This window comes from Bubalus kerabau, chromosome 20 (genome assembly GCF_029407905.1).
Source record: "Bubalus kerabau isolate K-KA32 ecotype Philippines breed swamp buffalo chromosome 20, PCC_UOA_SB_1v2, whole genome shotgun sequence".
Taxonomy (NCBI): Eukaryota; Metazoa; Chordata; class Mammalia; order Artiodactyla; family Bovidae; genus Bubalus; species Bubalus kerabau.
Genome location: NC_073643.1, coordinates 45,483,865 through 45,499,529, shown reverse-complemented (window position 1 = coordinate 45,499,529; position 15,665 = coordinate 45,483,865). Strand labels below are relative to the sequence as shown.

At 37.3% G+C, this 15,665-nt stretch overlaps 1 protein-coding gene across 1 annotated transcript in view; it reads right to left on the bottom strand.

Annotated features, from left to right (window-relative positions):
* The window catches only part of DNAH12 (dynein axonemal heavy chain 12), a 187,723-nt gene that overhangs the window by 49,309 nt on the left and 122,749 nt on the right, over positions 1-15,665 (bottom strand). The window contains exons 47-54 of the mRNA XM_055557953.1: positions 11,238-11,371; positions 9,874-10,036; positions 9,126-9,206; positions 8,601-8,781; positions 7,275-7,402; positions 4,883-4,972; positions 4,028-4,168; positions 789-1,030 (exon numbers count right to left, since the gene is read on the bottom strand). Of these exons, the coding sequence (XP_055413928.1) occupies positions 789-1,030; positions 4,028-4,168; positions 4,883-4,972; positions 7,275-7,402; positions 8,601-8,781; positions 9,126-9,206; positions 9,874-10,036; positions 11,238-11,371 (1,160 nt within the window). The remainder of the gene's footprint in view (positions 1-788; positions 1,031-4,027; positions 4,169-4,882; positions 4,973-7,274; positions 7,403-8,600; positions 8,782-9,125; positions 9,207-9,873; positions 10,037-11,237; positions 11,372-15,665) is intronic.

The window sequence follows — 15,665 nt, the reverse complement described above, 5'->3', positions numbered from 1 at the left end:
TTTCTGAAAAACACAGGAACATTTGTAATTCATTACCAAAAATTACATTTAAGTTGTATAGCAGTTGGCATACTATAGCTAAGGTTGGTATCTTTTTCCATTTAATGAAACTTTTACCATAAAAAGTGCATTTCAAAACCATCTAATCTGCACTATGAAGTATTGTCAAAAGTATGTTACTTTATCATGCTATTCATTCAACAAATACAATTAATAGCTATGATAGTTGGCTGACTAGTATAAATAGATAGAATAAAGCTAACTGGCTTTGTTACATCAAGTCAGTTATTTAAAATAAATTTAACAAAATAAACCATATATTCACTACTCCCTTCCAAACACTTTATTACAAAACATTTGAACACAAAATTGGAAAGAACTGCACAGTGATCATCCACATACTCACCACTAAGATTAAAACTTATCTTAAGCCTTATTTGCCTCTTTCTCTCTCTCTCTTTTAACATTTGAAAGCAAGTTGCAAACACCATCCTTGACACTGAAATTCTGTTAGGAGAAGCCTAGCCAGGTGCTTTATAGAAAGTCCCATATTCTCAACCAGCCATTTAAAAATCAGTAATCAAAATAAACAACTCACTCCAGTATTCTTGCCTGGAAAAATACCATGGACAGAGAAGCCTGGCAGGCTACAGTCCATGAGGTCACAAAGAGTCAGATACGACTGAAGTGACTGAGCATGGCGTGGCATGGCAATCATAATACCCAAAGAGAGCTGCACAGTCAAGCCAGACATCTTAAAACATTGTTAAAATGAGTAGAAATCTGACCTTGATTTTTCTCCACCTAGTCCTCCAATTAGTTTTGAGGCTCTTTCAAGTTTCTTAGCACAAAGTTCCACCTGGTCTTCTAAACGAGCTTTCTCCTCAGTTTTCTCAAGAAATATTCTTTCTAAATTTTCCAAATGATGTTCTACTTCTGCTAGTTCTTCTCTCTTCTGATTCAAAAGCTCCATTGTCTCAGCTAAGGACTTCTGAGCTTCTGTTAAGCGGGCTTTCTTAGGAGCCACTACCTGTTTGGAAACAGTACACGCAGCTATAACATGTACTATATATGACACTGACAATCAACATAATCCTTTATTGATATTGTGAATTTAAATGGTTATTTATGATTATAAATACATTTATGACTTATAAAAATAAACCATGCAAATTTTAAATGCCTTAAATCTTATATTTTCATATGCAAATAAAGTAAAATATATTTTATCTTATAAAACATATAAAATCATCCTGGACCAGCAAACTTCATCTATAAATAGGCAAGTTACTCTAATAATATGTCACAATATGTAGCACAACAGCATAATATGTAGCAAAACATCTCAATACAATCAGGAGTTGCCTTTGAACTGTCCCAAAACAGAAAAACATGCAACAGAAATGACAAACGCTTAAAAATACATGAATGTGCTGCTTTTTTTTTTTTTTTGGCATTTCCAAGCTTTTGATTTCCTTCCCAGTCAGTTGAGGATTACATTTGCCTTGAGGAGATTAAGACAGTAGCAGTAATATAAAGAGAAAAAAGACTTGGTATTTAGCTTCACTATCAAAATTGAATTTTCCTCAACAAATTCTGAAAAGTGATGCTTTGTTGAGAGAAAAACGATTTCCTAAAGTTTTTATTTTATTATGCTCATAAGTATAGAAGAATGGGTATGGCCAACTTGGTTAGAGTATACTATAAGACACCAGTATAAGGAACTTACAAAATGACCAAAGAGAGTATATGTCCATTTGAAAGAAGGGAGACCTAAGTCTACTGACACATTGCCAGGAGTGAGCTGAAGGCTAAGAGGAAGACTGAAGCAAAGAATCAGACACAATTGACCTGCTTTCTCTCCTCAGGGCAGAAATCCTGAAGGGAGAATGTGTTAAACAGAAATTAGGAAGTTTTTCTTCCTACTTTGGACTTTAGAGAAGAGTTTGCTGGATATCTCCCTTCAACCTTTCCATAACAACACGAGGCAGGTACATTGGAATTAAAATAGTGTGGAGGTACAGGGCTTACTCCTTGAAAGGAAAGTTTTGACCAACCTAGATAGCATATTAAAAAGCAGAGACATTACTTTGCCAACAAAGGTTCGTCTAGTCAAGGCTATGGTTTTTCCAGTGGTCATGCATGGATGTGAGAGTTGGACTGTGAAGAAAGCTGAGAGCCGAAGAATTGATGCTTTTGAACTGTGCAGTCCCTTGGACTGTAAGGAGATCCAACCAGTCCATCCTAAAGGAGATCGGTCCTGGGTGTTCATTGGAAGGACTGATGCTGAGGCTGAAACTCCAATACTTTGGCCGCCTCATGCGAAGAGTTGACTCATTGGAAAAGACCCTGATGCTGAGAGGGATTAGGGGCAGGAGGAGAAGGGGACGACAGAGGATGAGATGGCTGGATGGCATCACCGACTCAATGGACATGAGTCTGAGTAGACTCCTGGAGTTGGTGATGGACAGGGAGGCCTGGCGTGCTGCAATTTATGCGGTCACAAAGAGTCGGACACAACTGAGTGACTGAACTGAACTGAACAGGGTGGGAAGTCAGAAAAGAACATGAATACCTTAGATTCTCTGCTTTATAGAAAGAATCCAGAATATTCCACCTGTCTTGTGGGACATGCAGAAACAGGCTGAGTTGACAGCCTGCAGACCTGTTGGGATTACTATGGGGAGGGACAAGATGTTCAAATGGAAGAACATTCAGATAGAATTAATTTTATTTATACCAGGTGTATACTGGTCTACTCCTCTGAAATGAACAAAATCCATACCTCTCTACAAGCACGTATGCCTCATTAGGAATATCTTTTCAATTGTTACAGCCTGATTACTCATTCTGTACTCTAAGGTTTTTCTAAACACATAATATCATGTATTTCCATGGGCATTTTTATTTATATTTTCTGCTCCCCTTGGTAGAATTTTGCAAGTTACAGAGGGCAAGGCCAGTGCTTCCTTGGTCCTTTGCTAGTTAAATTTGCAAAGTGCTCTTTTTTAAAATTTATTTATTTTTAATTGAAGGATAATTGTTTTATAATATTGGGTTCTGCCATATATCAATATGAATCAGCCATAGGTATACATATGTCCCCTCTCTCTTGAAGCTTTCTCCTACCCCATACAAAATGCTCTTAACTATTATCTGCTCTCCTGTAATTTGGCCCCAGGGAGTCTCCAAAAAAACTCCCTATCACTGCTTGAGTCCATCCTTCTCCTCTTAACCCAACTGGAATTTCTTACTTCTGACCTCTGCATCAAGATTTTCATCTGCCACTTGGCCTTTGATGTTTTGGATTTTTCTTTGCTTCTGCTGTCTCCCATAAAACTTAATTCTCTTTTGCCCCAGGTCCCTGTAACTATAGGTCAGTCTGGCCAGTTCTGTTGATCTCCCTGCTCTCATGTATACTGGTCCCAACAGGTTATGTCACATGTAAGCATTCTCTTCATCCACTAGACACTCAATTAACATCTGATTATGCTGTCCATGGGGTGGCAAAGAGTCGGACAAGACTGAGTGACTGAACTGAACTGATTATGCTGGAGCAGGACAAATTCTCTGTGGGGTCACTTTTAGAAACTTCTGAACTAGTAAATAAGGGCATAGATCTTTTATTATGAACAAATTTATTTCAATTTTCCTTTCTTCACCAAATATTTGTTAAAACAGTGAATTCAAAATACCACTTTTTTTTTCAGTTGAAGAAAGAACTTCAATCCTAAAATGACAGATTAAAAATCACAAACATTTTTATTAAATATGAGGGGAAATGAGTTAGGCTGAACTCAACAGAAGCTAACCTTAGAGTTTTCAAAGGCATTGGTTGGTTTAGTCCCTAAGTTGTGTCCTACTCTTATGACCCCATGGATGGTAGTCTGCTAGGCTCCTCTGCCCAAGGGATTCTCCAGGAAAGAATACTGGAGCAGGTTGCCATTTCCTTCTGCATTTCAAAGGCATAGATTTTAATTTATGGGAATATTTCTATAGAAAATGGATGTGCTGATCCTCAAAATACCTTTGCAACTCTGTCATACACTTCCATAGCCATGATCCACTTACACAGACCCTCAGCTGCAGAGGAAGCTTTAGCAACCTTAGGAGGATCAAATTCAGGGTTTGTTAAGTATTCACCACGAATCTTCTGCATAACAGTCACCTGGGAAACAAAGATTTAGATCTTAAAATTTCAACATATACCACACAATCATTAGATGAAAAATTGATCATATATAGCTTAAAAAAGAGTATATATGTATACCTGTGGTGGATTCATTTTGATATTTGGCAAAACTAATACAATTATGTAAAGTTTAAAAATAAAATTAAATTAAATTAAAAAAAAAAAGAGTATATAAAACATTTATGTTGTCTTTAAAAGCCAAAGTCAGTACTTTGAGATATTTTTAAAATAAGCATAATTGCAGCAAATTTACTACAGGTAGACAAGATATGTCTTCTAAAAAAATTAAAAGACCTTTGCAGTTTGGGAAAACATGTGTAAACAAGGAAAAAGAACAACTAAACACAAATAAATAGAAGTTTGGACGAAAAAGTATATACTTTTAATCTCAGAAATTTGTGTATCCAATTTGTTAAGAAATAAACTATTTTAAGAAGACACTTTGAGAACTCTTGCATGTCAGTAATACACTAAAACAGTTAATTTATTCAATGACTTTGGATGGTCTGAAAGAGAAGTGGTTTTATGCATTATGAGAATTCATAATATAGTCATTAATAAATATTCCTTTGCTATTTTAATTCTACTGACACTCTTTTTGCTTACATTTTATATAATATTGAAAAATGTTAAAGATTTTATATATCTTGGCAAAATTACATTTAGAGAAAAAAATCCAATGAAACTCACCGGAATATTGTCCTTGTCATATTCTCTCAAATCTCTTAAGAAATTCATATCTCCCAGAAGTTTTTTGCTGGGTCCCCAGTAATCTAATATCTATAAATAAAATTTACAGAAACATTATATGGACAGTTAAATATGTTTGATATAAAACTTTTCTTCTTGAGATTTAAGGTATACTAATCCAGAGAAACTATACACTGAACTTTCAAAATATCTACTTATATGTCCTTGGAAACGAAATAAAGAGACTCCTGTCTCTGAGAACAAGGTAAGTATACCAAATATTTAAAATATGCATATTAATTTACATATTGAGCTTATTATTAAAAATTAAATATTGAGAGTTTCCCTGGTGGTCCAGTGGTTAAGAGTCCATCTTGCAATGCAGAGAACAGGGGTTAGATCTCTGGTTCGGGAGGATCCCACATGCCACAGAACAACTAAGACCATGTACCACGTCACAAGTACTGAGCCTGCGCTCTGAAGCCCTTGTTCCACAACAAGAAAAGCCACTGCAATGAGAAGCCTGTGCACCACAACTAGAGAAAAGCTGTGCATAGCAACAAAGACCCAGCACAGTCCAAAAAATAAGTAAATTTTTTAAAAGTTTAATAAAAAAAACACACCGACAGGCAAAAAATATGATCATTTCTTTTTAGAAAACTAAGAAAAGCAGCTGGTACAAATACCATCAAAATTTCATGTAAGAAAAATACTTTTATTATTTCAACTTTTATTTTCCTTTAATCTTGACTTTCAAATCATAAAGGTAGTGCTATAAACTGAAAGTCTGTGTCCTCTCCCCAAATTCCTCTGCTAAAACCTACTTCCCAGTATAACAGTATTTGGGGGTGGGGTCTTAGGAACGTGATTAAGGAATGGATGTAATCAGTGCCCTTATACAATAGAGGGCAGGGAGCTCCCTCCCATTCCACTATGAGAGCACCACAAGCAGACAGTATTCTGTAAGCCAGGACTTGAACCCTCACCAGACACTGAACCTACTGCAGGCTTGATTTTGGACTTACCAGCCTCTAGAAGTGTGAGAAATAAATGTTTGTTGTTCATAAGCAATTTGTTAGAGTAGTCCAAATGGACTAGGACGGGTAGCAAACATTTTTCTTACAGAAAATCCCCTCACTTACCTAGATTTTCCCAAGTGGAATACAGAAAAGAAAGCGGTAAGACAAAGATTATACACTGCTCAGTCAGTTATAAGATAAAGCACATGGTGCTCACGCTCATAAAATAAAAAATGTTAAATAACTAGCTGAACATTCTTTTTCTTAATTTCAGAAGCTTGATAGGGGTGTGTGAGTGTGGTGTGTGTGAGAATAACATGATAAGGTAAGAGCCTATTTTTTATCTTTATTATCTCAAGGGAGGACAGAATGGGCCCCCCACAAAAATCCCAATTCTCCAATTCAAGGATTCAAACCTAGGTATTGTAAAAACTTGAAAAGAAAAAGAAAAAAACCCTGAAAAGATAATAAGTCTATAAATTTAGTTTAGGATAGATGTTATACCTTTCTTTTTTAGGGATATACCTTTGAATAACAATTGCAATAATAACAGCTAACGTTTACTAATAAATGTGTAGCATTTATTATCACAGACAGCTTACTGTGTGAAAGGCCTTATACGTTAAGAGCTTGGTATGTAGTAACTAACCCAATCCTCACGTTAACTTTGTGATGAAAGTACTATGACAATGCTCCTTTTACAGAGTTCCACAGAGGCTAAGCATCTTCCCCACGGTCACACTGCTGGGAGGGTCAGGATTTCTGAATACAGACATTCTGGCTCCCAAGCACATAGTTTTAATGACATCACAGTACTAGTTACCTCAGCAGAATTTCTTGAATGCTTGGAAACAACACCTGTATAACCATGTCACATTCTTGAGGCTCTTAGCAAGAAAATCACAGCTATCTCCCTGTTCATTCAACCCCACCCCAATAGAGTGGCGAATCCTGCATAGCCAGAAAAGGAGGTGGAAACCACTGGGACTACATTTCCCTGATACTATACTGCCCTCGGGCTTCTGTGGTGGCTCAGAAGGTAAAGAATCCACCAGCAATGTGGGAGACCTGGGTTCAATCCCTGGGTTGGGAAGATCCCCTGGGGGAGGGAGAAGCAACCCACTCCAGTATTCTTACCTGGAGAATCCCCACGGACAGAGGAACCTGGTGGTCTATAGTCCATGGGGTTGCAAAGAGTCGGACATGATTGAGTGACTCAACACAGCACAGCATACTGCCTTCACTTTACCCTGGAGTACATATACAATGTGTCTTCCTTGGACTGGGTACTATTGACATTTAATTTGATAATAGTTGTTGTAAAGTGTTCTGGACATTCATAAATGTGATATAAATCTGTGTCTAGTTATTACCTTGCCTCCAGTTCCTGAAGGATCCGAAATTTTTTCTGGTTTTATATCTTTCATAACACAAACAGCAGCCATAACTAGTTTAACACCAGATGGAGGATTCTTCATTGACTTCACAATCGTAATGTCAGCTGGCTAAATCAAAAGAAAACAGGATGCCTTTAGGACAGCCTATTTGTAAATAATGACAGTTATTTTATAATGTTGGAGAGTAATAACAGCACTGATTTTCATCTGAAACTACAATTGTTTTTTGCTCTGTGTGGTTATAAAAAAGGTAACAAAAAATTGAAGCACAGTAAATTAATGTTTCCCAAGTGTTTGAGAGTTCACAGATCCTTATGAGAATATGATGTCAACTAAGAACATTTCTAATAAAATATTTTTGCACACATACACAAAATTTGTATACAACGATATACCAAGCCCAAACATGGAATCCATCTTAAAAACCCTAATTTAGATAAAGGCTTAATTCCACATTTGCTTACATATTAGTTTTACCCACCAAAAATGAAAGAAGAGGTAGTTTCCAACTCCAAGTTTATTTTCTAAAAAGGCATATATTGTTATGACAGACACAATAGATCCATTTATTTACTATCCTCTCCAATATCCTCTGACTTCCCTTGCAATTGCTGGAAAGCTAACAATAGAGCTTAGCTTCCTACACAGCTGGAGCTGCAGGAGGTCATTAGGTTCTGCCATCAGATCACTTCAGTGATCCTGCAAGATGCTGAACTACTGACAGGTTGAGCTTACCATTTTGTCAGGTATTTTACATGAAAGTCAGGGCACTGATTAGGAAAAAAGGCATAGAGTGGGGACTGGATATCCTGAACTCCCATACTACACTTGGCCTCCCTAGCTAATACAAGCTCATCTCTCTGATCTGTTTGGTGAGATTATTCTGGTTTTGCCTAAAGATGCTGTAAAGAGAAATAAGCAACAGTCTAATGCAGACAGGTGCAACCCACATCTACACTGGGAATGATCTTTAGGTTTTTCTATACATGCATGACCAGAAGGCTGTAGAGAGGTGACTCCATATTCTATTTAATAAATGCCTCCTGGCTCATGTACAGAACCACTTTGGCCTCTTGGAGATTGTTCCATTCCCACTGGAATATCCTGAATGAAAATTATAAATAAATATACAAAAGCAAAAACATAAGATAACAATATATCAAAGAGGAATTGTTAAGAGTCAAATTTAATTTGACTGGATGATAACAATATAATAGCACCCAATGAAAATGATCAACATGGAATTAACCAAGTCTGTTATACAGTTACAGTCACTGATAAAACACAAGCTCATTCCAACACTTGCCTTTAGTGTATCCAGGGCAGACAGGGCTGCTTCCAAGGCTGGAATTGCCTCAGCTAGATCACTTTCACATTCATTCTTCAGAGTTTGGGCTTCCTCAGCTTTTCCACTGGCTATCTCTTCATCAAATTTCACAAACTTCCTTTTTGCTTCCACTTGTGCAGATTCTATCTCGATAAGCTAAGCAAAAGAGAGAAAAAAATAAGGACATCTTAAACATGCTTAAACATCCTATTGTTTTCTCTATCCTAGAGACAAAAGAATATTTGAAAAGTAGGACACCAAACATATAATTTTAAAGGATAAAATGAGGAGAAATGTAAATATATGTGACCTAATTTAGTGATGGGCTTCTCATCTTTCTTCAAAAACAACAGAACCCACAAGGAACCCAGTCAATCAACTGAAAAGAGTAACGTCCCAAAGATCTTGTCGCAAATGAATTAAGGCTTATTATCAAAGCTGAATTTATGTATTTCAATTGTCTTTTGTCATCAATTTTTAAAAAATTCAGGACACTTTACCTGCATCATATTTGCATTTTCAACTTTTGCTTCCTCTAATTTGGGCTGCAATTGGACAAGCTCTGTTTTCATTTCACCAACCTAAATAGACAATTTGTCATTAGTTTTCATAACTACAATAGCTATAGAAGCCAAGCAGAGAAAACTGAAACTTAAAATCAGGACCAGAAAAGCTTAACTTTTTTCCCAGTTCTTTACATGATAAACAAAGCCATGAGAGTGTGGCCAGTTTTCTTCACAAAAGACTTTATCTTTCTTGAGTATGACAGGGCAATGGAAGAATGCAGTTGTCATGGAAGAAAAGTCAGATAGAAAAATGGTAGCAGCTCTGGGTATCCCTATTATATTATGTGTATGGTGTACAATTCATTCAGACCACCCACTCTACTGCTTATGTTGAAATAATGCTAGTAAGTATTACTTGACTCATTTGAAAAAAAGTCTTATATTTAACCAGTTATTATAATAAAAAGTCAACCCTGACACTGTACTTTCTCCAAATGCCAAAAACTTAAGAATAAAACTGGATGTATTTGAGTCTGCGCAGTCTGAATGAACTTCTCTAAAATTCTAAAATTCACTTTACTCATCTGTAATATGAGGATCATAAAAGCGTCTACCTTATGGAGTTATCATGAGGAATAATTAGAGGAATGCAAATGAAGTACATAACATAGTACCTGTATTCTCAATAAATTGTATCTCTTATATTTCTTATATTTCCACTTGAGCAGCTCCTCAAATTTACCTGAGACTCAGCAAAAGCTAATTTGTCAAGTCCATTCACATAGCGCTGTTTTGCTTCCATTATAGCTTGTCGTCTCTTAGTCAACAGTTGTCGAAATGAGGCAATGAGTTCAAGGTAAGAAGTAGCAGTAACATAGTTATGTCGTCCTAACTCTTGCAAGAACCTAAAAGAGAGGCAGACAGCATTACTATAAATAATGGGTTTTACAAAGTAAGAAGTAAATTCAACATAGCATTAACAACAAATGTTTAAGAATAAAGGTTGATTTTATTCAGAAGCTGCTGAGTACTTAACTTTACACAGAACCACATCCTAATTTCTAGTCTGCAAAATATTAGTATCAAATAGCAATGATGTAGTAAAAAAGCACAAATCAACAAAGATTTGTCTCAAGAGAGAACTATAGCAAGAACAATAGAGGCCTTTTTATATGTTTCATATGCCAGGAGGGTCTAATCCTGTAGCAGACCCAAGATACTGTACACAAGGAAAGAGGACTACAGATAGGACAGCAAGAAAAAGTCGTCATTCCTTGCACGCGTGTCACATGTTGGTTAAATGGAGCTCGGCCAGAAATATAAGACTACTACTCATACACATAAAAACAATGGATGCAATGATGTTTCATGCTGAGTATGTAGACTAGAGCCCGCTTCGTGGTGTTCCTGCCCAAGCCAAACATGCTAGCTGGCTGTAAAACTCTGGATAGGCAATATACAATGAGCACATATGACATAAAGATGAATAGATGTAAAACTGGTACTTTTAAGGTATCCACAGCCTACCAACCATCTTCCTTCTTGTCTAAGAACTTCCAACTAGTGCCCCAGCAGCAATGCTTGTTCTATGAAACCTGCCACACTATACACAGCAGTTCAGGCCAGGACTGGGCACTAGACACAAAGAAAGCTAAATCACATTTTGGAATGAACTCGGACTAGAAAGCTGAAAAGAGCTAATCAGCTAGAATTGCAAGAAGAAAACTTGAGAATTGAGAAGCTGACAGTTTTCCTCCATATACACTGGAAAGCAGAAAAATTCAGCCTGAAAGAGAAAAGATTAGAAAGCAGATGCCACAGAGAAACAGGAATAAGAAATAGAGAAAAAGAATTTCTGGGTTTCTGGTGGCTTCCTAACTCCTGCTTCTAGTGATTTCTAAGATCCAGCTATATTCTTTCCCTTAAGATACCCTGCTCTTTGTTAAACCTAGATCAAGTAGCTTTCTAACTTAAAAGCCATAACTAATTAAATGATTAAAGAGAATTATAAGACTTAGAAATCCTACTAAAATTTGCAGTTTCTCCTAAAAGAGATGCTTTAACATATAAGGCATTACTGTCATTTTAAAATTTATTAATATTAACCTTTCTGAAAGTTCCATAATGGAAGTGTGAAAGTGTTTGCAGATTGGAACTATCTCTCGTCGTTCAACGTCAGTGAGCTCCAGTGTTTCTAAGAATTTCACAGCTACACGTTCAAGAGCATCTTCAGGCCATGGCTAAATATACGAAAAAGAAAAACAAGTGAAATTTAAAATGATTAGTCACACTCAAATTATATAAATTGTCTTCCTATGAGAGAAGAACTTGGGGTTGAGAAAATTAAAATCTTAGTAGGGAAAATAGAATTAGAGGGACTAAGGTCACAGGTAAATCTATGAAAGATATAAGTATTTTATACATTAAAATTAAAGATAACTCAATATAGGAAAGATCAATAATACTTTACATATCAAAGATATATCGTACCATTTTCCTATCCCTTCCACTTGGATGTCTAGTAGGCATCCCAAATTTAGTATGACAATGGTACAGGCTACTTTGTTGCCCTCTTAATACCTATCAGCCCCCTTTCCTTAAGACTCCAATTTTATTCTAGATAGCAATATCCCCAGCTATAATACTACATTTCCTGGACTCCTTTGCAATTTAGAGTGGATAATGACATGTGAGCATCTATTGGGTGGGGACATCAGAGAAAGCTCTCTAGAGAGTTACACAGAGCTGGCATGGGTCTTTGTGCCCTACTTTCTATTATTCTACTTCTTGCCTGGAACACAGATGTGAAAGTTGGAGTTCTAGCAGCTACATTACACCATATGATGACTCTGAAGATGGGAACTACATGCTGAGGATAATAAAGAAGAAAGAATTTGGATTTTGGAGCCCCAAAAAATAAAGTCTGACACTGTTTCCACTGTTTCCCCATCTATTTCCCATGAAGTGATGGGACCAGATGCCATGATCTTTTTTTCTGATTGTTGAGCTTTAAGCCAACTTTTTCACTCTCCTCTTTCACTTTCATCAAGAGGCTTTTGAGTTCCTCTTCACTTTCTGCCATAAGGGTGGTGTCATCTGCATATCTGAGGTTATTGATATTTCTCCCGGCAATCTTGATTCCAGCTTGTGTTTCTTCCAGCCCAGCGTTTCTCATGATGTACTCTGCATATAAGTTAAATAAACAGGGTGACAATATACAGCCTTGATGTACTCCTTTTCCTATTTGGAACCAGTCTGTTGTTTCATGTCCAGTTCTAATTGTTGCTTCCTGACCTGCATATAGGTTTCTCAAGAGGCAGGTCAGGTGGTCTGGTATTCCCATCTCTTTCAGAATTGTCCACAGTTTATTGTGATCCACACAGTCAAAGGCTTTGGCATAGTCAATAAAGCAGAAATAGATGCTTTTCTGGAACTCTCTTGCTTTATCCATGATCCAGCGGATGTTGCAATTTGGTCTCTGGTTCCTCTGCCTTTTCTAAAACCAGCTTGAACATCAGGAAGTTCACGATTCACATATTGCTGAAGCCTGGCTTGGAGAATTTTGAGCATTACTTCACTAGCATGTGAGATGAGTGCAATTGTGCGGTAGTTTGAGCATTCTTTGGCATTGCCTTTCTTTGGGATTGGAATGAAAACTGACCTTTTCCAGTCCTGTGGCCACTGCTGAGTTTTCCAAATTTGCTGGCATAGTGAGTGCAGCACTTTCACAGCATCATCTTTCAGGATTTGGAATAGCTCAACTGGAATTCCATCACCTCCACTAGCTTTGTTCGTAGTGATGCTTTCTAAGGCCCACTTGACTTCACATTCCAGGCTGTCTGGCTCTAGGTCAGTGATCACACCACCATGATTATCTGGGTCGTGAAGATATTTTTTGTATAGTTCTTCTGTGTATTCTTGCCACCTCTTCTTAATATCTTCTGCTTCTGTTAGGTCCATACCATTTCTATCCTTTATTGAGCCCATCTTTGCATGAAATGTTCCCTTGGTATCTCTAATTTTCTTGAAGAGATCTCTAGTCTTTCCCATTCTGTTTGGCCCTCTACTCTAGTAAAATTCAAGCTTTTTGATCAAATACTCCATTAACTATTATAAAAAAGTGTTAAGCACCCATTACCAGTATATACATATTTATTAATTATATTCATATGGTATTACTGTACTAATATATTTTTAAACCCAAAAAAGGCCTTTAAAGATTTGTTATTAACATAAACGAATTTTTGTAAAATGTCAAGATAAGCACCATTTTTTGATCATGTAACTCTTTTTATTCTGAAAAGCTTCTCCCCAAAGCTCCCTGGCAGACTTTAAATCCAGATCCACTGGTAAGAAACACGTCACGAAAAGGCTCATGTGTAAAACAGTCAACAATAAGAGGAGTGAGAGCACCAATGCTGACTTAGGCCAACCAGGAATGAATCCCTATTAGACTTTGCCTACTTGGGTAGCAATTTCTGAAACAAAATCAGAATTCTGTCAGCAAAGATGAAGTGGGTAGAAAATGGCTGTTGAGAGGTAACCATGACATCATAAACTAACACTGCAAGTCATGACACACCCTGGGAATAACCTTTATTATTTAAACAGTTGATACAAATCCATATTCCAAGTGAAAGTGAAGTCACCCAGTCATGTCCAAATCTTTGCAACCCCATGGACTATAGCCTGCCAGGCTCCTCCATCCATGGAATTTTCCAGGCAAGGATACTGAAGTGGGTTGCCATTTCTTCTCCAGGGGATGTTCCTGACACAGGGATTTAAGGCAGGTCTCCCACGCTGCAAGTAGATCTGAGCCACCAGGGTTTTAACCAATGTCTCACCAGATCTTGTTAAACTGTCATTGTTTTTGGTCTTAAAATGTAGCTGACACAGAGCTTGAGCTAGCTCTTGCTAGTTTTATGACACTTTTTTACTGTCCACTTATAACTGCATTGTCCATCTTCAATTTTCAGTTCATTGCAAGAATCCCTGAGGGTCCCTTGCATACTATCTATGACATCTGTCCATCTGACATACAAACTGAGTGGGAAAGTGAAAGTAAAAGTGCAAGCTGCTCAGTTGTGTCCAGCTCTTTGTAACTCCATGGACTATAGACCGCCAGGCTTCTCTGTCCACAGAATTCTCCAGGCAAGAACTGGAATGGGTTGCCATTCCCTTCTCCAGGGGATCTTCCCAACCCAGGGATCAAACCTGGGTGTCCTGCATTGCAGGCAGATTATTTACAACCTGAACCACCAGAGAAGCAATGTCAATTCACATGAGATATTTCATACACAAGTGAGTATTTCAGTAAATTCTACTCTTATCTTCTGAACTGTTTCAGCACCTCTGGTAAGTTTACACCCTATTTTGGAGAACAGAAATCTATCCAAAAAGTCAGTGACTTCTCGACTATGTGACACATAGTAGTTCACACTCACTTCCATCCTTAAAAGACTCAGGCCTCAAAAAATGCCATCAGTGCCCCGACACAGTTTCTGTATCCCCACTGTTTCACTGTAAAAATCTCGGTTCCTCTCGTTATCCATTTAACTTCCCTTATCTATTTGCACCTCCTAGTTCTTTCTTTCTTAAATTTCCCCCAATAAGTATGAATCACATATAATAGAACAGAAAGTCTCATGGTTGTAAAAAACATATTCAGAAATAGAATTGTACTTATAAGATCTCACAAAAGAAAAACTTTTAACTGGATAGGCTTTGTTTGTTTGGTTTTGGTTTGGGGCTACTTAATGAAAGCAATATTAAGATACAGTTTGCATAAAGGAAAACTGTTTCACATGACTTTTATTGTTGTATAAATTCTAAAACACCCACTAGCTGAAACACACTATAGTCTTCAAAAGGGAAGAATTACTGTTTTTCAAACATGCAATTGATAAAGATGAAAGAGAACAAAACGCATTAGTATTAGAAAATTAGTTTTAAAAGAAACTATCCAGGGTCAAGCTATAGTCCACAAGACATTCAGTTCAGTTCAGTTGCTCAGTCGTGTCCGACTCTTTGCGACCCCATGAATCGCAGCACGCCAGGCCTCCCTGTCCATCACCAACTCCTGGAGTTCTCTCAAACTCACATCCATCGAGTCGGTGATGCCATCCAGCCATCTCATCCTCTGTCGTCCACTTTTCCTCCTACCCCCAATCCCTCCAGCATCAGTCTTTTCCAATGAGTCAACTCTTCACATGATGTGGCCAAAGTACTGGAGTTTCAGCTTTAGCATCATTCCTTCCAAAGAACACCCAGGTCTGACTCCTTTAGAATGGACTGGTTGGATCTCCCTAAAGTCCAAGGGACTCTCAAGAGTCTTCTCCAACACCACAGTTCAAAAGCATCATTACTTTGGCACTCAGCTTTCTTCACAGTCCAACTCTTGCATCCATACATGACCACTGGAAAAACCATAGCCTTGACTAGACAGACCTTTGTTGGCAAAGTAATGTGTCTGCTTTTGAATATGTTATCTAGGTTGGTCATAACTTTACTAGGCATAAAACAAATAAATAGAAG